The 25,789-nt window shown below is 64.8% G+C and overlaps 1 protein-coding gene across 5 annotated transcripts in view; it reads right to left on the bottom strand.

The window, feature by feature from the left end:
- Positions 1–25,789, bottom strand: part of GSE1 (Gse1 coiled-coil protein) — a 389,696-nt gene that overhangs the window by 33,807 nt on the left and 330,100 nt on the right. For 4 of the 5 annotated variants that reach the window (XM_080827596.1, XM_080827595.1, XM_080827599.1 and 1 more), the window contains one exon: positions 1,178–1,396. The exons of the other annotated variant lie outside the window; for it this stretch is intronic. In XM_080827596.1, coding sequence (XP_080683722.1) covers positions 1,178–1,396 — 219 coding nt within the window. The remainder of the gene's footprint in view (positions 1–1,177; positions 1,397–25,789) is intronic. 5 annotated transcript variants of the gene reach the window in all.

Raw genomic sequence — 25,789 nt, forward strand, 5'->3', positions numbered from 1 at the left:
CCGCGGGGGTGGCCTGTCCCCTCCCAGGGGACGATGGAGTCTCAACCACTCCATCCCCACCGTGCGTCCCCCTCCAGGTCGGCTGGTCTGGGGGTCTCCACGGGCCCGGGCAGGGACCTCACGGCCTTCTGCGGGCCATGTGCGCCCCAAGCGTGTGGCACGCCATTGCTGGGAGCAGTAGGCCCTCCTGGACGTGGCCAGGGAGTGCGCCCCGGGGGTGTGGAAGGCTCCGGGGGGGTGTGTAGAAGGCGAGGAGGGGTGTGGGTGTCTACCAGGAGCCACGCTCTGCCCAGGCAGACCCAATGGCCCCACGGCAGGCGGTCGCACAACCAGGCCCCAGCAGTCTGGTCTCCCGGGCCACCATCTGCTCGTTCCCCTTACACGTGCCCCTCAGCCCAACGACCAGGAAGAGGGGAGATTCGGAACTTAGAAGACACCCCTAGCCAGTCCCCGTCAGGGCCAATGTCCCCTCTGGCGAGCCCTGAACCTCTGGGGCAAGACGGATCCCCAGGTCCCTGCTTCCGCTGCCCACGTCCGAGCAGCAAGTCCAGAGATCGGCCGGCGTCTCCCGGCGGCCCCAGGCACAAACTGCCTCCTACCCCACTTGCCCAACCAGCAGCCCATGACCCGGACCAACATGGGCACCTGGGCAGTGGTCCCCACGAGCCCCTGAAGCTGGAGACCCTGAGAGCCCCCAAATCAAGACCAAAACCCAGAGAGGGTCAGGGTTTGCCTAAAGCCACACAGCATGTCACTGCCCGAGTGACCCCAGAAGCCAGGGCTCCGAACCTCGGGGGGGACACCCGTCCACGCCAGCACGTGATCCCTGCCTTGGGGAGTTAGGTAGTCATGGGTGGCGCTGTCCCAAAGACCCCCCTCCCCCAACTCTGAGACCAACAGGTTTCTGGAGACCGTGGCCCCCGCAGCGACTCCCGGAGCCGAGGCCAGACAGAGGCAGCAGAGAGGCAGAAGCAAAGCGCAGGTACCAGGGTGGGGCGGGCTCGGCGGGGGGCGGGGGTCCCGGAGGGTCTGACCAGAACCAAGCAGCGTGGCAGACCCGGGAGCGGCCGTCTCTGGGCCGCGCACCTGCTCCCCCCCGGGAGCCCACGAGGCCCGGGAGGAGGGGGCTGCGCTCGCTCCCCCCCCCTCGGGCTGCGGCCCGGCGGGCGCCTCTTACCTCTGGGCTCCTCCGCCTGTTTGGCGAGCTTGCGCAGCGCGGCGGCAAAGCTGGAGGACGGCGCGGCCTGGGCCGACAGCGTGCTGCTGCTGGCGGGGCTGCCGCTGGGCACCAGGGCGCCATTGAGCGGCGAGGGGGTGAGGGGGTTGACGGTGGCGGTGGTCCTGGTCGCGGTGGAAAGCATCCCTAGTGAAGGGGACTTGGGCTCATGGCTCATGCCTGAAACAGGAAAAGAAGAACCAGAGGTCACCCAGAGAGTAGGAGGGCCCAGCACCAGAGCGGGGCGGGGGGGAGAGGGGGTCCGCGGGGCACCAGCGAGCAGCATGCGGGGACAGGGACGGGAGCAGACGCGGGTGGCCCCGGCAGGACAGGCAAGACAGAGGACAGGCAGCGGCGCAGAGAGAGCGGGGCCGCGGGACCCCCAGCCCCGCCGACCCACAGTCGGAGCCTCAAGTCCACAGAGCACGGACGCCAGACGGCATCTCCGGCCACACGCGGGAGGGGCGACAAGGTGCGGGCTGGTGTCCTCACAGCAACAAGGACCGGGCGGGAGGGAGAGGCCCCGGCAGCGGGAAGGAAGACGGCCGCAGAGCTACTCCCCACTAAGGCTTCTGCCACCGCCCCAGCCCCCCAGCCTCCCACCCCCACAGGGGAGGCCGGCACTGCTCCTGCCCCCGTTCTAGAGAAAACAGACTCGGGTTCTGCCGAGGGAAGGCCTGCAAGGGATGCTGGCAAGTCCCTACGGACACAGGTGCCTCAGGGAACGGCCCCACGGGCAGCTGTGCCAGCCACGGCAGGGGAGAACGAGGCCGCCCCGCACACCCCGCCTGCAGGTCGAACCCACCGTCGGGGGGCGGCCCGCCCTGGCCGCTGGGGGCCGGGTTCAGGCCTCACTGACGGAGGAGCTGCTGCCCGCGAGGGGGACACCGGGTGTCATGGGGGGGGGGGACACACAGCCATCTTCCCACAGGCCTTTCCCATCCTGTCCAAGTGTCGACGAGGAGGCTGAACGGCCTCCCGAGAGCCCGATCAATAAAGGCCCAGCTCCGTCAGGCAGCCGAGGGCGTCGCGCCATAAATAAGTTTTCCATTAACATCCCTGCCCTCTCGGGGCCACCTGTGTGGCCCGGCCCCGCTCCCCGCCCTGGCCGAGGGCGCGTTCCAGGGGCATAAATCAAGCCCGATGGCCTTGCGGTGGGCAGGGGTGGCAGGTCATGCGCAGGGAGAAGCAAATCGACTTCCAAACCCCCAGACGGACACCCAGGAGGGGCGGGCATCCGGGAAGGGTCCCTGGGAGTCGCGGGAGGTGGAGCACGATGGGAGAGCGCTCAACACGACAGGGCAGAGGACACACACTCCTCGCAGGGCGGCGGCAAGGGGCGCCCCCAGGCAGCAGCCCGCACCCCAAGAGGCTCTCCGAGGCCCTCAGAGCCCCCCTCGCCTCCTCTGGGTTCTGCGCTGAGCCTGAAAGGGTCTAACTGGAACCGGCTTCCACATCCAGCTCCGTGGGCCAGCAGGTGAGAAGGGAGCACCCCCCAGGGGGTCAGGCGCCAACCTGCTGCCCCCCCAGAACTAGCCAGGCGAGGCAGCGGGCCCGGATGCACACGTTCTTAAGCCTGAGTCCCAGAGCGCCAGGCGAGGCAGGGAGAGCCATCCTCGGGGGCGGGGGCACAGGCTGAGGGTGAGGGCTTGTGCTGGGGAACAAAGGACCCCCACCATGCCCACGGCCTGCCGGCCGGCCTCCCAGCTACAGGGCGCACCACGTGGGCGGCGGGCACACTGGGCAGCTCCACTGAGCGGCGGAGACAGCGCCGACCCCTGGCTGACCCGCCCATTCTCCTCCTTCTGGAATAGCGGGGGCAGGGGGTGAACCCCAGGAGAAAAATCCGAGGATCCGGGGGCGTGGGGGGGGGTCCCTTCCCCAGCAGGCTGATGGCCAGAAAACGCAGGTCTCAGGCCCGGGTCATTCCTGGTCAACTCAGCACCGGGCCAACCCCCGGAGGACCACTGAGCAAGACGGAAGCTGATGCTCCGGGAGTGTGGGTGCTCCGGGACCTAGGCCATGACCAGCGCCCTCTCCTCCTCCTGCGGACAGCACGGACAGACCACGCAGGAGGTGTGGCCAAAGTCACGGAGTGAGGAAGTGGGGGTCCAAAGGTCAAGCTTAGCATCCCTTGGGGGCCGGGTACCTGGGCAGCGAATCCTGCTCTGCGGCCTCAAAGCCATGTGACCTCAGGCAAGTCACAGCCTCTCTGGGCCTGTCTCGTCTAGAAAATGCAGTTAAAGACAAAGTCTACCTTGCAGGTTCATCCAGACAGGCTTCAGGGAACGAATTTACACGAGGGGCTTTAGCGTGTGCCCGGCGCACAGCAGGGCCGTTGATGGAACGGTCCACCAGCCCGCGGGGGGGCAGAAACGCGGGTCCGGATGAGCAAGGCGCCAGCCACAGCCACACGGGTCGGCCTCCGCGAACCAGGACACAGGCTTCCAGAACCGGGCTGCCCGCCTCACCCGCGGGACCAGGCGATGTGGGGTCACAAGTCCACACGCTGCTGGGGCCGGCCCCCACGGCCCCCCGCAGCCCGGCACGCACGCCGCAGGAGCTGACGCGGCTGGCCCAGAGGTCCTTCAGGGCGTGCTGAGCACCCACAGCCAGGGCGGTGACGGCTGACCCGGGGTGGGGGCGCGGGGGGGGTGCGGCAGACAGCGGTGTAACAGAGACGGGGTTGAGGCCCGCCGGTCCAGGCCAAACGCTCAGGGGAAGAAGGTGTGGCTACAAAGGGCAGCCGGGAGCCGAGCTGCCTGAGGGGGGACCCCGGGCTCTCTCCCCAGGGGACATCAGTTGGGCGTGGCCGGGTCACCTCCCCCAGATGCCTCAGGACAGGCCTGGGGGAGGCGGGGACACAGGCCGGGGGCTGTTCACAGTCCAGTACTGGTCACACGCACGGCGCAAGGCCACATAGGCTGGCAGCACGTCCGGGACTCGCACCCCATCTCCGGGCCCCACGTGGCATCCCTGCACACCCTATACCACTGCCCGCTCCGAGGCCTCAACAGGACGCTCCGCCAGGAAAAGACCGACAAGCATGCAGACGCACGGCTGAAATACGTCACCACAGGGTCTTAAAAACAGACCCACCAAATCTTCGTTCCTCAAGCCCTTCCAGGGATGGAGATGAGCTCTCTTGCCCTGAGAGGGGCCAGACTTACGGACTCACTTCTGATGAACAGAGCACGGCAGAAGCGACGGCGTGACTTCCAAGAAGAGACCATCAGGGGCACGGTGGCCGCTGTCTCACCTTGCCTCAGCGGAGCTGCTCAAGGGGCGGGGGACAGTCCCAGCTTTCCTGCCACCTCCAGACAGAAGCCTTGTCCCAACCCCCAGCCCAGCCGAGCCTTCGGATGAGACCACCGTCCCCGCTGCCCGCTGGACCACAGCCTTCCTGGAGGCCCAAAAGTTCGATCATCTCCAAATACTCTATTGCCTTTACCCACAGTCTCCAAAATGGGCCCCCTCGATGCCATCGGGGACCATCAACCACACCCTCCCCGTTCCCTCATTCCTTAGACAGCCAGCCACCTCTCTTTAATCCCCAATTCTGTGAGAAAGGTGCCAGTGTGCCCATTTTACAGATGGGGGAGGAAAGCCTTGGATCCAGGGCCCGACAGATGGCTAAAAGCAGGGCTGAGATTACTGCAACAAAAACCCCGCACCCTGTTCATGCGAAAGTGGTCAGGGCCCTGATCCACCCCTCCTGCCCACAGCGCACACGGAGCTAAGAGACGGGGACGAGGAGCGGGGAAGGGAGGTAGGCAATGTGGTCACTGCACCTCGAAGTGACCAGTCCCCAAGGCCCGGGAGCTGATGGGAGGCCACTGCCCAGTGGCCATGTGACAGGCCGGCCAGCTGGTGACCTGGGCAGACCTGCTGTGGCTGCCAGCTGACAGTGTTGGCCAGGGTGGCACAGGACAAATCCCAGGCCAGACCCCAAGGATCACAGACCCCTTAGGTGTGGGCGGGTGTCTTCCCTGCACTCAACCAGGCTTTCACAGAGGGGGGATCACGGGGGCACCTGCGTGGCTCAGCTGGTTCAAGCGTCTGCCTTCGGCTCAGGTCATGGTCTTGGGGTCCTGGGATGGAGCCCCACGTGGGGCTCCCTGCTCAGCGGGGAGTCTGCTTCTCCCTCTCCCCCGCTCATGCGTGTGCGTGCTCTAACACGTGAAACCTTAGTAAGTAAATGGGTAAGTGGGGGCGGGGTCATCAAAGAGACAGAGACTCAGCAGCGTGAAGCTGGCCGCCAACAGAGGCCCCAGGGATGCCCCTCGGGCCAGGGCCTCCCCTGCCGGAACTCAAACCCAAATCCTCACCCACGGCTCCCCAACCCGGCGTGGCGACAAGGGTCTTTGGGGATCAGCTATCCTGTGAACGTCACGGTCACACTCCTGCTGGCCCCGAGTAACCTCTCCTCCTGCTCAAGTCTCCCCTCAGGCAAAGCCCAGCACCAGCAACCTGGGCTCTGGCTGGAGCCCTCCGGGTTCCTGGGGGTCCCCCAAAGCCACCGTCTCTGCCGTGGTGTCAGCTGTGGGCTCCAGGGGCGCTGCAAGCCAGGAAAGCTGCTGCTGCTGCTGTCAGGTCACTTAAAATAGAATCCCAACCCAGCCACTTCATTAAAGAGCTAAAATTAGCAGCCCTCCTGCAGCCTGCGTACTGGGAGGGCGGGCTGGGGGACCACCAGCAGCCAGGATGGCAGTTCCCTGGCACCCACGATGGAGAGCCACAGGCCAAGCTCACAGGACCCCGACGCCTGGCGAAGGGTCACCCTGGACCTACTCTGAATCGACACAGCTTCGGGTGGGGCCCCCTTGCCCCCCAGGCCCTGCCCCGGGAAGCAGATGCGGACCCGGGCCTCCCCCACACACGTGCCCTCTGGCCAAGGCCACGGCAGGTGCTGCCACGACCGCGGAGCCCGCAGGGGTGGGCTGAGGGGAGACAGGGCCTTGGGGTGGCCCCCACACCCTCAGGAGGCCCCAGGGGAACAGGGGGCGCCTGCTCCCCGTGCCCTCATTAGAGAAGGTATTTATTAACTTCTGTGCTCCTGGCCGTTGACTGAATTCTTGTCTACATTATCAGCTCATGTAAATTCATTATCCTAACAGCTGGGAATAAGCTGCACGGCGTGAAGGCCAGTGATGGATGAGAGCTGGGGGGCCCAGGGCAGCGCAGGGGGGCAGGTGCGGGCTCCCTCCGCACCGCGCCCTCCCAGCTCTCCCGCCACGTGCGACTCGGGGCGGGCGGCCTCCCGGCCTTCTCATTTACATCACGTTCAGCTGTCCTCCTCGGGCCGGGGCTCCTGCCACCACCGGCTGCCCACGCAGCCTCCCCAGAGCAAAAAGCCACCACGGCCAGACGCCTGGAGGTGAGATCCCACTGCTCCCGGGGCCCCCTGTGGAGAGGCCAGGATGCCCCCCCCCCCCCAGCCCCGGGGCCGACTCTGAGCCGAGAGCCCACCGCCCTGCCAGGGGCTCGGAGCAAACCCACTGGGCTGCCCCTTTCATGGACGGTGCTCCGGGGCTCGCCACTCCCGCTGCTCCTCCTCCCCAATGTGGCGTCTTTAATCAATACTTTTCCTCTTCTGCCTCTGCTTCTAATGTGGCCAGAAGCAGCACAAAGCTTTAAAAAAAAAAAAAAAAAAAGGCAAAAGGAAGGAAAAGCAAGTGCAGGGCAGGCCTGGCGGGCAGGGCGGCCGCCGTTCCTGCTCTCCGGAAACCCACCTCGTCCTGGTAGGATTTAAATGGGGGGGGGGGGGACACACCATGAACTGTGGTCCCGGCCCCCTCCCTCTTGTCGTATTAATCAGCACGCGGGCCTCCCACCCGGCCTCCCGCAGACCCTGTAATTACCGCTTCCTTTCATGGGTTCTGCCCGGCACCAGACCTCGGGCCTGCTCCCTCCATGCTCTCTAATTACAAGCTAATGGCTGAGATGAATTTTCTGCTGGCTCCTGGTTCAAGCACCCGTCCGCCCCTTCCCCCACAGCCGCCCCCCCACCCTGGAGTAATTACACCCCGCGGGGCCGGGCCGGCGGGGGGCCTCCCCGTCCAGCCCAGCGTGCACAGTCTGGACTGGGATTCTCCCCCTCACCCCCCCTGGTGAATTTTCATTACCACGGAGAGAAATGTTTGTGAGCAAATACAGCACATCCCTGGGCTCGGGACGCCCCCCCCCCCCCGCGGGCCTCCCGCTCGGTGACCCCCGTGCCCCTCGGAGGGGGAGCCCCTGCAGCCCTGACAAGGCCAGGGTGACCCCGCCGTGGAGACCAGGTGGGCGGCGGCGGTGTGGGGTGCCACGTGATCCTGGGAGCCCGAGCAGCTTCATAATAAATTCATTATTATATCTGCCTTCGGCGTGTTCTGAGCTCACTCGCACGAAGCCATTTTTCTTGGGGGTGGGGGTGGGAGAGTCGGGAAGGCCTTCCTGCTCCAGGTGCGCAGGGTGGCCTGCTTAGGCCTCATGTCCTTTCTCGAAGGAGGACAGCCCCTCGGGGCGTAGGCTGCTAAGGGGACTGGGGCCGCTTGCTTGTGCCGAGTCCCAGAAGAGGACTTGATCCCCAAGACGACAGTGGCAGGAGCTGGCCAAAGCCACGGCCGGCCTGGCCGCTGGAGCAGGGAAAGGCCCCAGCAGATGGCCCGGGTCCTGACCTGGAACCAGGGAGAAGGGCAGAGACGGCAGGGAGGGAGAGAGGAAGGGCACGGGCAGAGCAAGGCCAGCCTGCGTGTCCACAGGAGACCCCGGCCGGGCCCGGAAGGAGTGAGGCAGCCGCTCCCTTTGCCACGCAGCTGCCGCCCTCCCCCGCGCATGCCTGTCCCTCAGCAGCATTAAGGCACCAGAGAGCCCAAGACAGGAGCCGCGGAGAGGGTCCCCCAGAAACAGTCAACGAGAGCGGAGCCCGCCCACCCCCATCCAAAGCCCATTTCCAGGGTCAGCCGACAGCCACCGCGAACCCGGAGCGGGGTCCAGCCCAGGTCACACAACGCTCACGCCATGGACAGTGCTCAACGGCGGGGAGCCCGTAGAGAGACCAAATTCGGGTTCTAAGGAAAACAACGGCGAGGAACGTTCAGGAGAGACCCCTACACACGCCACTACAGGCCCACGTGGCCAGTAACCGCTTAACAGGTGTAGGCCACAGGGGCCGGGGGGCCTGAGAGGGTCCCAGGAGGGATGCCCCCTCCCAGCGGGAGCCACAAGACGGGTGGAAAGCAGAGCGGGCGTGGGGTGGCATCCTGGGGAGCCCCCCCCCACGCCAGAGCCGGCCAAGGACAGTCTAGGGGTTGAGATTCAAGGCTGCCGACGATGGGGACTGGCAGAGGCCACGGGTGGAGGCAAAGGACAGCAGTGAGGCAGCAGATGGCAGCGACATTTGACAGCGTCATTACTCCGAGCGGCTGCTGCATCTACAGAAGCTGGACGGACAGATGAGGACGGAGGAACGGGGGGGGGGGGGGGGGGGGAGCCGTCCCGAGGGGGCGGGAGAGGCAGCAGCCGCAGCATGGGGAAGCAAGAGAAGGCCAAGAGACAGGGTCGGGCTGGAGCCCAGAGTCCGGGACCCGGGGAGGCGCTCCCCAACGATGCACACGGTCCCCATGGCTATGGTGGACGTGGGGACCGCTTTGCCCCGGAGCATCAGAGTAACTCTGTGAACAGACCTCAGCTGGCAGTGAGGTCACGGCGGCCCCCCCCCCGAGTCACACGGCAGGGCAGAGCAGGAGCCGGAGCCAGGGACGCCCCCAGCCAGGCTGATCCCGCCCGCCCCACGCCCGCGGTTTGTGCGCACCGCTGCCCCCTGGAGGTGGACGGCCACCGGGAGTGTCAGAGCCAGTGACTCTCCCACCGCAAATGATCCCAAGGGGCCTTGCCTCTTCCACCCACTGTACAGATGGGCAAACGGAGGCGGGGAGAGAGTGGCGCCCTCGTCCAGGGCTGCATGCGGAGCGGCTGGAACCCTCTCCCTTGCTGCTGTGCTGGGAACCAAGGTGGAAAGGTTCCAGGAGGGCCGCTCCCTGGGGTCACCTCACTTTCTGCAGACCCCAGTCCTAGGACAGCACCCACCAGACCCGTTTTCCACTTGGCATACAACCCAGGAGCGAGGAGGAGGATCTGACTGTGGGACCCCTACCTCCCCACAGCTCCTGGCCGGAGGGCACCCACCCTGGGGCCGCCTGAGGGTCCAGGTGACAAGCCAGGTCTGGGACCCTTTCATGCGCCCGACGGCACCCGAGCCAACCAGGCCACCTCTGAGCCGAGTCTGGCTCACAAAGGAGCCCTTTCAGTGGACTCCCAGAGGCACGGGGTGCAGGAAGCGGGTGGGGGTCCAAGGTGTCCGATGGAGAGGAGAGGTCCCCAAGGCAAGAAACCCAACCCCGCCAGGAGGCGGCCACTGAAACTCCCCAACTTTTCATGGAGCAGCAGGTGGGGAGGGGTCAAGGCTACGTCCTTCTGAAACAGATAAAACCTGACAGGGGCGGGGGGGAGGGGGGGGACAGACGTTGAGAAGCGGTGGGAAGAGGAAGCCGGGGCCACTTCCTGGCCAGCCTAGACCCCTCTTCCCGCTCCCGCTCTGCCGCCAGCCCGGGGCTGGGAAGTCGGGGTGTTTCAATGGCTCCCGCCTCACCCCTCCGGTGAGCGAGGGACACGGAACGTCAGAGCGCTGTCCCTCCAACACAGAGTGGGTGTGGACAAAAGCTGTCCGTGCGAGGCAGGCTTGGTCCCCGCTGCAGTCCCACCCCTAAGGACCCTGGGTAGGTCCGCAGCCAACAGAACAGGGATGGAAGTACACCCGCCGCACCCTCCCAAGGGGCTCCGCCCGCCAGACCTGACGGGGAAAACGGTGACGCCTCGCATCCTTGCTCCCACAGGGACCGGACTGTTGGCTGGAGAACTAGACAGAGGACCTGTTCCAGGTCTCGCTCCCATCCCACTTCTCAGCAGGACCCTGCCAGATCCAAACCTCTGTTTCCCATCAGTAATGGGACGGGGTGGGGGAACGAGACCCACGGGGGCAGAGGTGGAGCGGGCCTCCTCCGACCCTCCCCCTGCCTTTACTTGGCTTGACGTCAAGCCATGTTGCTTAAAAGCGGATGAACCCACGTTTGAAAACGGGCCACTTCAGGTCAAAACGAAGATTCCGGTTTCTCAGATAAAGTCAAAACCACCAAAACCCGTCAACCCGAGAGGGCAGTTGTCCCAAGTCCCCACCCCTCCCTACTGTCTCACACGGGTCTGCCTGCTGGATACAGGGGTGTGTCTCACCAGGTCCGAAACTACCTGGGCTCAGGCAGTGGACGGTATCTGTGGGAGCTTAGAGCTCGCCGTGCACATGGCTGGGACCCTTAGCCCGGATGTCACCAACACCTTAACTCCATCCCGACTCCGCAGGTAGAGACTGACCCCTCCACACGCTCAGATGTGGGGGTGAGGGCCCATCAGGAAGGGGGTCATGATCCTGGCATGTGTCACCACCAAGCGAGCCTTGCTTAGCTCAAAGCCAGCACCTGCCGCAAATTATAAAAAACATTTTTGCTTTTGTAAAAAGGTCCACTATCATCATGGCCAAAAGAGCAGAAAACATACCTACTGAATTCTGTAACGGATTGTGCCAAGTTCAGAGCCCCCCTGTATGTACAGCATCCACGAACACGGGTCATAGACCCCCAGGGCACAGCATGCTTTATGACATATGGGAGCACCGAGAATTAACACCTGTTCCCAATGTTACACACCAGGGGCCAAAGGAATATGAGGTATCAAAGGAAAGTTCTAAGGGTACTTCCTACTGGGCTCATCTCCCATCTGCAAAGCCCTGTGTGTGTGCTATGCCCCGACACCAGCAAATGTTCCCCCCCGCCCCCCACCCCCAAGAAATCCAACTATCTTGTGGCCAAAGTGGGACCTTGCACAGGGCCCCGGGTAAAGGTTCACCACGAGCCATGAGCTCCCAGGGTGAACCCTGCCACAGGCCAGGCCGGTCCCCTTCTGTCCACAGCTGTCCTCCAGCAACTGCTGGGAAGCGAACTGTCCAGGCCCGACGCATCCTTCACCTCCTAAACACGAATCCCTCCAAGCCTGCAACTGCGAACCTGGAAGGTTCCTGCAACCCAAGCAGGACGCAGACGCCCAGAACCGGCTCTCACAGGCACCGGGCTTCACCCTTGGGGTTTTCCAGCTCTTCCTGGTTACACGGCGAGAAGGGGCCTAGTCTGCCCCTGAGACCCACCGGGGTGGGGGGTAACGAAGGCTCTGAGGCACAGGTGTTGGCTACATGAAGGGGTTTCTTGCCCCCTCGGGGACCAAGGGCTAAAGGGTGCAGAGGGGAGCTGGCTGAGCCAGAGGCGGGTCAACAGAGGTCTGGGTTGCTGCTGGTAGACGGAAGCACCATCCTGACGCCACTCCTAGACGTCAAATCTTTACACTTCACCTTTCCCTTCCCAGCACCCAATCCCCCCCACCCCCCGCCAGTCCCGGCACTGGAAACCAGCTATCAGGTTAAAATGCACCGCCTGTGCCCAGGGAACAAGCTCCCGGGGGCTGGCATCCCCAGTAAGGGAGCCCTCCAGTCAGGCAAAATCCTGTAAGACCTTATAGGCAAAAACTGCACGATGCAAAAAGTCTACGTGCCCACAAAGGAAAGTCCCAGACATCCGTCTGATCTCAAACACAGCATCTCAGCCCACGCCCCTGATCCCCCTGGGAGCTGGAGCAGCGCTGCCCAGGTGGCCTCTGGAAGGGACCACCTACCCAAACAGGGCCCAGAGGCCAAGGAGGGGCCAAGCATTCCATGGGGGCTGATTCTGAGCTTAGTTTTCTCCCAAGTCACCAGGGAGGGGACATGGGACCTCCCACCGACTCCGGAGGTGGCAGGGAGCGATCACACAGCCCCCACAGCCTCCCGCAGCTCCAAGGATGCACGAGTCTCCACTGAGAACTAGAGTTTTACTTATTCAACTTTGTATCTTTCTGTCCAGTGAATGAACAGTCCCGCCCTCAGCACACGTTAAGACGGTAACAAAGACGCAAAGATAATGCACTTGGCAATTTCGCCACCAAGAACCTGCTTCCCGGAGGGCAGGCAGGCACAGGCCCCGTGGAGGGCCCCCATTTCTCCTGGAGGATGGTCAAACAAGGATAATCCCTACCTCTCAGTCAAGGCCCTCCTCAAGGACAACATGGCCCCTGTCCCACGAAGGCATCCGCACGCTCCCCTCCCACCACGGGCTGGGTGGCACACCAGCAGGTGCCCCCAGCTCTGGCTCAGCCCAGGAGAGAACACTGGGGGTCAGCACGAGGGAGGTCCCTGCCCACCTCGCTTGGACGCCTGATCCTGCTCAGTCTGACACACAGACTTTCCTCCAGGACGGCTTCACCTGTCCGACCTCGATACCGCCCGGACCAAAAACTCACCCATTCCTTTTACTGCTGCCTGTGGCCACCCCCCACCATCTGAGCACAGGGAGAGCCACTGGGGTAGGGGTCCTAAGTCGGCTGAGAAGAGGGATGCCCGCACGTGCGTGGTTTCGAGACTGGGGCTGGGGGGTGGGGGGGGGGGTGTGGGCAGCAGGTGAGACTCCAGGAGGAGCTTCTGGCGGCACCGGAGGGTCAGAGTCTCGGTGGGAGGAGTGGCCGCAGCCCCTCCCACATGTGGCGGGCAAGGCCCAGGCCGGAACAGAGCCTTCAGGTTTTCACGAACTAAAACCCCAGGCATACTGGGGTCACCCAAAAAGGCAGCGATGTGGTGTGTTTTCTTGGACAAACCAGCACCCAAGAGCCCTCTGCGCCAGGCACCACCCTGAGCTTTTCAGGAGAAAGCGTTTGACCTCCAACTGTCTGAAGGCGCAGGTGCCCCCGTTCGTCCCCCCATTTTACAGATGAGAAAACAGACCCAGAGGCCAAGTGCACAGAATCACACTGGTGGAGACAGGGATGCGGGTGCCCTTGGCAGGAGTGGTCAGAGTGACCGCAGATGCCCGTGGGGGGGCTCCTCTCATGCCTACAAGGTAGCCAGTTCCTCTGGGCTGTTGGCCACTCAGGGTGTGGGGCATCCGTGTCCCCTAAACCCTCAGCCTGAGGGAGGCCTCTGCGGCCCACGGTACAGACGGGACACAGCTGGAGGGATGCCCCACACCCGGCGGGCTCTGGCAGCCCCCCACCCCCAGCCACTACAACGTGCAACTCCTCACACACATGTCAAGTTCTCCAGCTGGAGGAACCGGTTCCAGGACTGGAAAGCTTGGCGGTCCATCCAAACGCAACTCTGCATGTGAGGGCCCCTTCAGGAGAAGCTCGCGGCTCATCCGGGGGCCAGGTAAGGACAGTCACCTTCAGGACCTCATCCCAGGTGAACACAGCGCCCAGAGCCATCCAACAACCCCGCAATGGGGTCTCCCCCCGGCAGGCGAGGGCTTCCGGCTCCCTGGGTTGCCTCATCCAACTCTGGGGCAAAAGAGACAGACTTTGGTTTCCCGGGTAAGACCCCCGTTCTCCTTAAAAAGCATCAGTCCACCCGTCCCAAGGGGAGAAGTCCCTTTCCCGCTCCCCCAGCAGCAGAAGGCACTCCTGGCTCCGTTCTGGGTCTGTGGTCACCCGGGCTGAGGGAGGTGGTGGGCGCTTATAAAATACAGACGTCCGGGTCCCGCTTCTAGGGACTGGGCTTTGTTGGCCACAGGTCGGCCTGGGTGTTTTAAAGTTCCCCAGGCGATTCCAGAGTGCGGCCAAAAGTGAGCCCCGACACCTCAAGGCTTCCTGCTTCCCCCAACCTCCTTCAACTAAGTCACTCCCCCAAATTCCCGAATCCCACGGGGGCCCCCAGAGCCTCAAGTTCAACTAGATCTCCTCTCTTGCACAGATGCTCACAAGCCCGCAGATCCCTCCCCCTCATCTACAGGCCTCCCCCTGCCACCTCACCCTCCCCAGAGGCTGCTTTCACTTCCCCTGGCCCCACAGTCGCTTCCCCCCTGCACTTGGGAACACGCTCAAGGCATGAAGAAGGGCAGGGCAGGGGCCTGGCCTCAGGGATCCCGGGGTGGTGTGGAGCTGCCCGGAGAGCCCCGGGCAGGGGGCAGCCTGCGCAGACACAGGGGCCGAGCACGGAGGCCGCGTGGTGTGGTCCCGGGGAGCCCAGGCCGAGAGCCGCGGCTGGTGGAGGGGAGGAGCTGCAGAGAGCAGATTAAGCGGCCCCCGGTGCGCGTTTTGGCAGGCCTGGCAGGCGCGCAAAGGGCGGCTCTGGCCGCGCTCCTGTGTTATCTGTCCCTACACCTCCCAGCAGCGAGGCCCGGCTGGGTTCACAGGAGACGCTCAATAAATTCTCATTGACAGGAACACTCTGCAACGTCACCTCCCGCCTGTGGCCTCGGCTGGGAGAAGGGCCAGCGTGGGGAAGTGCGGCCAGCAGCTCGGGGCCCCGCACGGCACTCCCAGAGAGGGAGAAATGAAAGCAAGACGGACGGTCTCTGGCGCAGCGGCCTGGCTGAAATGTCGCCCGCCCCACGGATCCCTGCAGGTTCCAAACCAGCTCCCCCGGCACACCGGGGAAGGGAGGCAGGCGGCCTGACGCAGCCCTGTGGTTTGGAGGCTCCCTGTGTTGCCATAACAGAGATAATTAACGTGCTACCACCCAACCCCAGCCCAGCGTGGACTTCGAGTAACCCAAGCTGGGAATTCCAAGCCTTCAGATGGGGCCAGGAAAAACCGGCCTTGCTGGCTGACTGCACAAGCCCCTGCGAGTCCCTGGGGCAAGGAGAGAGGTAGCAGCCGGGTCTCACTCGCCTGCATTCTTCTGGAAAAGTAGGAGCCACCAGCACCCACCCGTCAGGTAGGGGCACAGAGCAGAGCGGCCCCTCCTTCTCCAGGGCAGGGAGGGGAGGGCCTCACCACCTGCCCAAGGGTCAAGGGCAGTTAGGAGCTACCGGAGCTGGGGAGGGCTCAAGTCTGGAGGTGCAGGACTCAGATCAGCCACCGAGTGGCGCTGTGTGGATGGCGCTCGGGGGCCCCAGGTGGGAGATGCTGACCCAGGGGCAGGCGCCTCCTGCTTTGAAAACAAGGCTCTCTGGGCGCTTCCCAGGGACAAGGAAGTTATTGGCTGCCAGAAGACCGCCCGAGGGGACGGTTTTGCAAAGCCCCCTGGAGCTTCCAGAGGGATCCCCTTCTGGATGTCGGCTCTGAGTCTCTTTGCCCACCCATTAGGGAACTGATTCTCAGCCCCAGTCTGGATATTAGGATCACCTGGGGTGTGTGTGGGGGCGGGGGAGGGGAGTGCTTCAAGCATTCTCTAGTCTGGGGCCAGGAACCCAGATGCTATGGCTTCACTGGGTCTGGGGAGACCAGGCCACTAGCCACGTTAGAAAACCAACCTTGGGAATCTATAAACCCTTTTCAACTTTGACAAGCCAGCGTTCTGAAAGCTGTCCCCAACAGGTCAGGGCCTGCGTCAGAGGCCAGCCTGTGGCCTGGTCTGGAGCCTGGCCCCACAGATAGGCCGCTGCCTGGAAGCAGGATGGGCCTCCCAGCTTCCCCTCCCAAAGTGGGGCTGACCCTGCTCGTAGCCCCAGCCCCTCACCAGCTCCAGACTCACAGGCTCCCAAGGTTCACCGAAAGAAACCCTCCAAGTGTGAAAACCCGGCCGGCCCTAGCCGCCCCCACCTTCCCCCTTCCTTGCTGAGCAGTGGTGACCAAGTGACAAAGACCAACCCAGCACCGGCCATCAGGCGCCTCCCCACCCCCTTCACCCAGGGGTCAGGCCCGAGCTGATTCAGGCGCTCAGATCTAGCAGTGCAGCTGCTCTGGCTTCCTGGTCCACCCGGGCGGGGTGGGGACTCCTCGGGGAGGCAAGCCGCCGCCGGGATGACACACACGCAGCCTGCCAGTCGGAGCCTGCGCCCAGGGGCCCCTCACCTGTGGCGTGGCCCGGCTGAGTCAGGCGGCAGCCTGGGCTTCGGTTCCGCCATCCCCGTGGGTGGGGGGGCTGTAAACACGGGGTGAGCAACTTTTATGTGCCCCGAGCTTAAGTAACACCGTAGGAGATCCAGACACGGGCTCATCACCAAAGGTTTCCCACCCCCTGCTCTCCCATCCTTGGCGGGGAGGGCCCAGAACCCCAGGCGGAGAGGAGCCGGTGGGCCCAAGCAGGCCAAGCACCCCACCAGGACCTTCTGGCCCACCGTCCCCGCCTCCTAGAAATCCGCTTAGGCCGGGAGGTTCCCACCCCGAGTAGCCGGGCCTTTTGTTCCGGCGCCTTCACAAAAGGAGTCCCTTTTTTTCATCTGGTGGTCTTGCTTTTTGTATCCAAACCCCAACCTGTGTGGGCCCCAGATAAGGCACCGCAGGGGTTAACAAGGTTTTAATGTATTTTAGGTGCACTTTGCAGACAAAGGCTAGTTTACAAAACAACAGCCAAATCGACTCCACTCTCCACTCGGGGCTGGTAGCCACCAACCCAGCTGGGGGCAGCAGGTGCTTCCCCACCCAGCGCACGGCCCTTCAAACTTGGAGCGGGCGCTCTGGCCAGGGGCCCCCAGACCCACCAAGTCGGGTGGGGGAGGGCTCGAGGCATCTCCTCCCCCCCAGCCCAGAGAAGCCCCTTCTTCGCAGGTCCTGCGCCGGCAGCCTCCGCCGCACACTTCTAAGTGGTCCCCTTGTCCCCACCCGGAGCTGCGGAGGGCCAGCCCGACTCGCGCTCCGCCTCCACGGAGGGAATTTAATTAGCCTGCCGGAGAGGCGGCCGGCCGACGAGGTGTCTCTGGTGCTGCAATGTAATTGAATCGGCTCCACTCGGTCGGGCCACTCGCCGCCCATGAGCGCGGCCGCGGGCCCGGGAGGGCTGGGGGCGGGGCGGCGCGTCCAGGCGGAGCAGGAAGGGCTGCGGAGGGAAGAGGGCCGCGCGAGCGGGGGGCGGCGGACGCCATCACCCGCCCACCTCCGAGGCTGGGGCAGCCATCTTCGGCAGGAGGAGGGGCGGGGGCACCGGTCCCACGGGGGGAGGGGCCGGGGGAGAGGCGGGAGGAGAGAAGCCGCGGCGCCCCGGGTGCGCCCTTGGGAAGCGGGGCGTGGGGGTCGGAGACCCGGGAGCCTGCGGCCCCGCCCTCCCTGCGGTCTACCCCGCTTCGAGGGCAGGGGGAGGGGGAGGGGAGCAAGACAAAAACCCGAACCGCGCGGCCCCCGCCGGCGAGCTCCGCCGCGGACCCCCCTCCCCCGCCTGCCCCAGCCGCCGCCAGCACCTGCCGCCGGGGTGCACGGCCGCCCCCTCGCTCCCGCCGCCGCCGCCGCCGCAAAGTTTTTGCCCCGGCTCCGGAGTGTCGACAGCTCGCCCAGAGCCCCCCCAGCCTCCCACTGCCCCCCCCCACGGCCGCACGCACTTACACGCCCCTCGCTGGACCCGGCCACCGAGCCCGAGCCCCGCGCCGGCCGGGGTCCCCCCCACCTCAGGCCAGGCCGCCCCGACCGCGACCCGCGCGGGCGGGAGGGGGGGGCTTTGGTTACCCGCCCGCTCGGCTCTTATCGCCGCTCGCACTCCGGGGGAAGTTGCCCGGGAGCCGTTGGCGGCCGCCCCCGCGGACCCCGCGAACTTGGACGAGGACGCGGCGCGGTGGGCGTGCGAGGGGAACGAAGACCACCCCCCAGCCCCCGCCCGGCGCGGCGCGCTCACCTTTCATGCCAGGGCCCCGCAGCTCCGCCTCGGCTGACACATGCTGGAGCCACCGTCGCCCAGTGTTTGTCTAAACTGCTTATCTCACCCGGGGCTGCGCGGCGGCGGCGGCGGCTCGGGCCCGCCGGGGAGGTGGAGCTTCCGGGGCCCCGGCCAAGAAACACCTGCTGCTGTCGCCGCCGCCGAGGACACACCCAAGCGCAACGCCGCCCACTCCCGGGCCACTGGCTCGCTCCCGGCTCCCTGACCTCAGCCAGCGGGAGGTGTCGGGTTTCAGCCGCAAACACACACGCGCGCGCACCGACGGGCGCCCGGGTACACCCGCGCGGGCACACGCCCCTCCCCAGCCCGGTCGGCCAGGTGAGCCGAGGACACCAGCAGGTAGGGGAAATGTCACCCTCACGTCCCTGGGGGCCCCTGGCTGGACTGTTCGGGGGTCCCAGGTACAATGGCGCCCACGACCGGCCCCTTAATTTCCCAAAGTAGGGAGCGGAGACTTCCAACACGACCGCCAGGCGCGCGGAGCCTTACGGTCTCGTGACCGCCGCGTCCCAGGTGCCTACCACAGGGTCTGGCCCCAAGAAGGCCCCATAAAGAGCGGATAAACTCACATGTCCTAGAGGCCTTCGGGAGGATAACTTTTTTGGGGGGGCTGGTGTGCGTGTCAGCGGGGCGCAGGGGCGGCGGGGACAACTCAAGACCGGCTGCGGCCATTTATCCTCCCAACCCCGCCGCACCGGATTCGTGACCTCGACTTGAAAGGGCCGAACGTGAAAAAGTCGAGCCTCCGCGTCTCCCTGCCAAAATTCTAGGAACTACCCCTCCCGTTCTAAGTAACTTTGGGGAAGGCCACATGCGGGGGTCAGGGGGGTAGTTCTCTAAAGAACCCACGTCTCAGAGGCGGCAGAGTCCACGGAGGCGCCGCTCCACCAGGGGGGTCATTAAGTAGCTGGGGTTGCGGTCAGAGGCGAGGCCGCCCGCCTCCAGAAACTGGCACGACCCACTGGGCCTCCGGCCCCAGCGCAGCGCCTCCCCATTCCTGGCACCCCCCCCACCCTACCTCACCCAGGCACTTGACAGACTGGAATGACTCAGGGAGCGTCCTGAAATTCCTGGGCACCCACAGGCGGCAAGGCGAAGGACTGCGCGCCCCAGCCCTCCTCCCCCCACCACCCCCGCTCCGCCCCGCCCCGCCCCCACCGGCGGCGGGCGCCGACTACCAGCCTGGAGCCCACCCCCTGCGCCGCCCGCGTCTCCAGGAAGCGCCGGGTTAATGGGGCACGCCTCGCCCGACGCCCCTGGCCTCGAAGCATTCCGGCGCCCCGGGGTCTGACCCCGCGCGCGTCCCAAGCTGCCGGCAGTGTTGCGATGCCCCAGGGTCTCTCCCCGTACATTCTCTTTTGAAAACGCTCTAATCCACAGCTTTCATACTTTTGAGCCTGGAGGCAAACCAGTACCCCCACCCCCAGGGCGGCCGCCCCAGCGCCACGCTGCGGGTTTCAACTTTCGGACCCAGGTGCCAGCCCGCGCTTCTGCCAGCCCCAAACCTGCCCCGGGACATGCCCGCGCCGCTCTTGGCAGGCGCGCACGCTGCCGTCCCCGCGGGCCCTGCCTCCCCCGCCTTCCTCCCTCCCTCCCTCTCCCTCCCTCCCCGCGCCAGCCCGGATTGCGATGGGAGGGAGCGCTGGGCGCCTGCCACCCCCCATCCATCTGTTCCAGATGACGCTGGCGGGCCTGGAGCATTCGGGGCCCGCGCCAGCAGGGAGCCGAACCCGCCTATGAGCCCGCTGCGGGGCGAGGGGCAGGGCCCCGAGGGCGCCCCCAAGCCACCCTCGCCCTACCGCCAGCTGGGGCACACGGAGTGGGGGCGCACGCGGGTCGCCGCCCCCGCCTTGCACAAGGCTCCTGGCCGACCACAAACGAAAAGGGAAACGGACCCGCGAGGCCCGGCCAGGGGCCGTTACTGGCTCCTACCTGCGGGCGCCGGGCGGCCCTGACACCACGCGGGAGGGGCGCTTCCCCTTCGCCACCCGCCTCCGCGGGGCTGTGCCTCCCTCCTGCGGGCCTGGGCCCTGGCGCGACACTTCACGCACCGCACGGAGTCTCCGCAGCGAGGCCTCCCCTAATTTACACCCAGCAGCGACCGGCAGATTCACCGCGGCCCAGACCGCCAGGACGCAGGGGAGGGGAAGCCTCCATCCCCTCCAGGACACCCTGGCGGGGGCAGGGGAAGGAGGAGTCAGGAGGGAACTCAGCAACAGGCCTAGGGCCTTAAAAACAAAATTAAAAACCTCTGGGGCGGTTCCAACCCTTTCCCACCTGAATCTCAGGCGGCGGGGGAGGCGGGGAGGGGAGGGGAACAATATGCAAATGAGCAACTCGCACCTGGCCCGCAGTCTCCTCCCAGCTTGGACTTCAGGTCCTCCGAGGCGGCCGCCGGCCAAGGAACCTCCTACTAGGCCTGACACCGAGCTCCCTCCCACTTCTTTCCCTTCAACCCTGGGAGACCCTCGTAAGGGAATGGGGGGGGGGTCAAGTTCTTCCACCTCTGTGAAGAGGACCATACAGCTAAACAGAAATTGCTGCGATGGCCACGGCCACCATGCAAATGTGGCTAATTTTTAGAGCTGGCCGATCCATCCCTGGTGGACGTCGGGCCCCACCGGATTGCCAGACGGGTGGTCTGCTCCCATTTCACAGATGAGCAAGCTGAGGCCAGAGTCGCTCAAGGTCACGTGGGCACTGCTGCCGTGGGAGCCGCGCCTGGAGCCGCTCACACCTGCAGTGCTGCCTGCCTGGCCCCGCCGCGGAGGCAAGCGGGCGCGCGGCAGGAAACCACAGCGGCCACCGGGGGGCAGCAGCGAGCCGGCGGAGCGGTGGTGCTGGCGGCCGCCAGGCGGGCTGGCACGGGGGAGATAGATGACACTCACTGTCAGTGCGCCCAGCTCGAGGAAATTAGTAATCCGGGAGCACGGCCTCCGAGTTTAAGGGTGGGAATTGCTCTCCTGCAGCCCGCGCTCCTCGCTAACGAGGTTTGTAGCTTGACTCCTAATTTCCCGCCACTGGGGGCTCGGGCTGGCGGGCCTCCATTTCCCTCCGGGCACGTTCTTTCTCTTTTCTCCTCAGCAGCTCCCACCGCACAGCCTTCCCGGACCTCCTCTCCCTCGTGCCCATTTGCCCGGCAACAGAAGGCAGAGACAAAAGGCTCAGGGTAAAAGGGCACGATGCCAGAGCCAGTCCTACAGGAACGATGTGGGGACGCCTCCAGGAGCTGGGACATCCGCCCGGACACTGTGTGCCATGGGGAACAGGAGGCAGATACCTGCTTGCCTGCACCCTCGCAGCCCTGCCAAGCCGGCGGCCCTCACCTGGCTCTGAACACCTACTCACACGGATCCCTGCAAATCCAGCCCAGCCTCCCGAAGCCTGGAACCCGTGAAAGCCGCAGAGCCAAGATCAAAGAGCCGACAGTCAAGGATAAGCTCGAGGGGCTCCCTTAAACCGACCCACCCCCCCCCGGCTAGCAACTGAAAAGGGGGTTCATGATGGACCCCGAAGGGATCCGCTGGAAAGAAAAGGGAGGCCTCTAACCACGAAGGTGGGGCATTCAGCGCCAAGCCCCGGCCCTGCCGCACTGGCCTTCCCAGATACAGAACAGAAAATGCCAGCCCCACCGCTCTCAGCCTATGGCCTCAGAGCCCAGGCAGCAGACACAGCGCAAGGTGCGGACAGAGGGGGCTTCAGGACACCAAGGATCTGGGAAGCCACCAGGGCGGGTTGGCCACTTAGCCCCCCACCACCATGTGGACCTACTTGAGGGGAGGTTCCCAGGCGTCTAGGCTCCAAGTCCCAACACAGGGGCAGCACCTGGTATGTGACAGCCCCTTGAGGCCGTGGAGGGAGCCCGAGTCCTTCTGCGGTCAGCGGGAGGTACAAGTAGTTTACCAGTGCCCTCGGCCCTGATTGGGGCTCCCAGCCCACAGGGACACCACCGCCATCACCCGCCTGCAGACCCCTCATGCGGCATCTGCATCAGCGCCCAAGCAGCAGGGACCTGGACGGCGTTGTGGGTGAAAGGGAGTGTGGCTTTTGCTATTCACCAAACCCCCAACATGTGCCAGGACAGCCCAGCCTGGGTCTTGCAATGTGGGCCGCGTGAACCCCATTACAAAGCTGGGGCCAGGAGACCAGAGGTTAATTAACTTGCCTAGGATACACAAATTGGATCCAAGCCTGATCCAGCGCCTGGCCGTCTGCCTCCACCTGGCAGCCTGTGTGCAGACGCACCTGGGGGCAGGGGGTACCCATCCCCCAGAGCCTGACACCTGGGGATTTGGGCAAGCCCTTCAACAGGAGTGGTCCACCCTCCCCAAGGCCACCAGGCCAGGAGTATCACATGCATAGGCCCCAGACCCCCAGCACCAAGGGCTGCTGGGCAGGGGGTCTGCCCTGTGGCCACACTTACCCGCCTCCCCAACTTAGACACCAAAGTCCTCTTTCTCTTTCCAGCCACCACTGCCCAGGAGCCTCTCCCTTCTTCAAAGCCAGGCTCAAATCTTATCTCTTCCAAGGCTCTTCCCATCCCCGCCTCTGGAATTCATCCCTCCAGGCACTGGGTCCCACAGTGCCCTGGGCCTTAGATAAGGGGGGGGGGGGTGTCTGTGTGTGAGACAGATTCCCCAGGCCACCCTACAGAGCTCCCGTCTGGGCCAGGAGGGAGCATCCTTAACAGGCTGGGAGAGGGGGTGGTGGGAGCCCCAAGCTCTCTCCCCGGCCGCCCCCTCCTCCCCTGGCAAGGCAAGCCCAGCGGGCAGAGGCCTCCATGCCCCCGCGGCGCCCCGGCAGCCAGGCACACTCCTGCCCTCGGACTCCGCGCAGATGCGCCGAACGGGTGAGTGAAGGCAAAGCACCGCGGCAGAGGACGGGGGCGGGGGGCGCCCTGACCCAGCCCCGGGGGTGCTGCGGAGCGACCCGGCCCCCACGCCCTCTCCGCGGCTCCCCGAGGGCCAAGGTCGCCTGCCGGGAAGCAGCGAGGGGTAAGGCCCGGCCGGCTCCCCCGGCGAGGGGGCAGGAGTTCGCCTCTTAACCCCGCGCCGCCCCAGCACTTCCTGCGCGGCCGCCGGCCCCCGAGCTGCACCCGGCGCACAGCTGCGCTCGCTCACAATCAGTTAACAGCTGTTTTGCATAGATTTTCAATTCTAATTGCCTCGCTTTGTGAGCGCCGCCGAGCCCCGGAGAATGGGGAAGCCGCCGCGCGGCGCGGAAGCAGGCGGGGAGGGGACACTCGACGGGCGCTGAAAGGAAGCCAGTGTGCGCGGCGCGGGCGGCCCTTCTTCCTTTTAAATAAGAAAAGGACACCCCTGCCACGAACGCCCCCGCCCCGGCCCCGCGTCTGAAGGGGCCCCCCAGCCCCAGCCCCAGCCCGGGTCCCCTGGGGGCGGCTCCCGGCCCCGCCCCGCTGCGGGAGCCGCACCCCTCCCCCAGCCTCCAGGCTCCCCGGTACCCAGATATGGGAAGCTAATTGGACAATAAAGTTGAGCTGCAAGCAAACGCGCTCTCTGGAGACAGCTGGCATCTCTAACAGAGAAATATTTGCATGTAAAACCTTTAAACTTTATACGGCAGGGCCAGGCCAAGGCGGGAGGGGGAGGAGGTGGTCGAGGGAGGGGGGCAGCGACTCTTGGGGGTCCAAAGAGGCTTTTGGCCACCGCTGACCCCACACTCCCACCCTGAGCCCACAACCTGCAAGATGCCAGTTGCCTGGGTGGCCGAGCCGTGGGTGAAGCACAGAACCTCCTCGCTTGCCCTAACACCCCCTGGGGGAGCTCAGCATTCCCTTCCCAGCTGAGCTCCGGGGGGGCCAGGGTTCCCCACCTTCCGGTGGGGCCTGAACCGCTGCCCATCCCCCAGCCACCTGGGCAGAGCATCAGGCCGCGCTCCACAACCTGTCCCTCCCCCTGGCCGCTGGAGGAGGGAGGGAAGCGGTCCCCCTAGCTGAGCTTCCGGCAAGAAGACACTTGGCAGCAAGGGGCCCCGAGGGGGCACAGCTGCGCCAGGGCACTTGACCCCTTCCGCATTCAGAGCCCTCTGGGCTGGCGCCACCCCACCGCCTGGATGAGGAAATGGAGGAGGAAATGGAGGCGCAGAGCCATCACCCCGCTTTCCGAGGGTGCCCCGGGCATCTCGTCCTCCACACTGCTGGGGGTGGGGGGTGCGCGGGGAGCCGGGCTTCATTTTCTGGCTCATCTACTTCCATTTTTCATATTTGAGAGAAACCTGGCCACATTTTCCTACTGTCAACATTCGTGATATAAAGCAGGAGAGACTACGTCCCTGAGTGGTCTTACTTTATTTAGCAGGCTTTTAGGAAATCACAGAACGCTCAGGATCCCCGGCTCCAAAGTGGGACTCCCTGGCAGGCCTGAGTGCCGTGGGACAGGCTGCCAGGCTCTGCCTTCCAGGGCAGCCGCGGAAGCTTCTGGGGTGGGGACGGCCCCCAAACGGTGGCCAATGACATCAGCGAAGCCAAAACCCCACCAGAAACATGCCCCGGGGTCCCGTTGACAGCAGTGCAGGGAGGAGTGTTCTCCTCTCGACCTCTGTTCCCACCAGGAGCAGCGCCATCTGGACTCCTGGGCCGTCAGTGTCCAGGCTGGGCAGTCCAGGCCCCAGATCATGGGTCTTTCCAGCGTCCCCTCCCGCTTGAGCCCCCCACCTGCTTCCACACCTCCAGCAGGTTTTTCCGCTCTCTCCTCCTAAACAGAAGCTCCTGGGCATCTTTTGCACGTTAACCTCATTCAATGACCACCCCAAGAGCGAAATGCTGAGGGGCTGAGACCCTGAGGCCAGATAGATGGGCCTCAGTAATCCTGTAGGGCCGCAGGCCACCTCCCCCTGCACTCGTGCAGCCTGCGGTCGACCGGCATTTCCCACCGCTTTAATGAGGCCTCAACAGGATAATCAACTAGAAGGAGCCTTGCACAGTGCCTGGGACACGGCTGCAGCGCAAGAGACCTGCTTGCATTGGCTGTGAGGAGGAAATGGGTGGAAAGGCAGCTGCAAACGAGAAGTCTTAAGAGGAACCGCTTCTCAGACGGGGCCGGAGGCAGGCTGGCCGGCCCGACGGGGAAGTGGCACTGGCTCTCTCTTACAGGTCCTAGCAGGAACGGCCCTCCCTTTGCCCACATGCAGGAAGAGGCCTTCGGGAGACCCCCACGTCCCCCCGCCCCCCTATCAGCACTTCCTTCCCAGAGACATGCATCTTTCAAACCCCCCCTGAACCAGGCGCCTGGGTGGCTCCGTGGGTTATGCATCTGCCTTCGGCTCAGGTCATGATCTCGGGGTCCTGGGATAGAACCCTGCATCAGGCTCCCTGCTCAGCGGGGAGCCTGCTTCTCCCACTCCTTCTGCCTCTGCACCCCACTCTTGCTTGCTCACTCTCAAACAAAATCTTTAACAGATTATTTAAAAAAAAAACCTGACCCACACAAATGTCCCCCACCCCCCCCCCGACAGATGAGTGGCTGAACAAACATGGTCTAGCCACACAGAGGGGTATTATCCGGCCACAAAAAGGAGCGGAGTCCAGACGCAGGCCACGGCAGGGTGTCTCCTGGGAAGGGGGCAAACACAGGTCTGCCCCACGCTGGACACGAATATCGCGGGCAGCGTGGTTCATCAGTGGCCAGAAAGTGCAAACAATCGAAAACGTCCATCAAAAGATGAGTGGGTATTAAAGCCCATGGGCTGTCCGCAACCTGGAATATTCCTTGGCCATGCGAGGGAAGACAGAGTGACACGCGGGCCAAGAGGGTGCGCCTTGAAGGCACCATGCTGGGGGACAGAAGCCGGTCCCAAAGGGCCCCAACTCGTATGACTCCAGCCCTGGGAAATCCAGAAGAGGTAAAGACACAGGGACA

This window comes from Martes martes (genome assembly GCF_963455335.1).
Source record: "Martes martes genome assembly, chromosome: 17".
Classification (NCBI taxonomy): Eukaryota; Metazoa; Chordata; class Mammalia; order Carnivora; family Mustelidae; genus Martes; species Martes martes.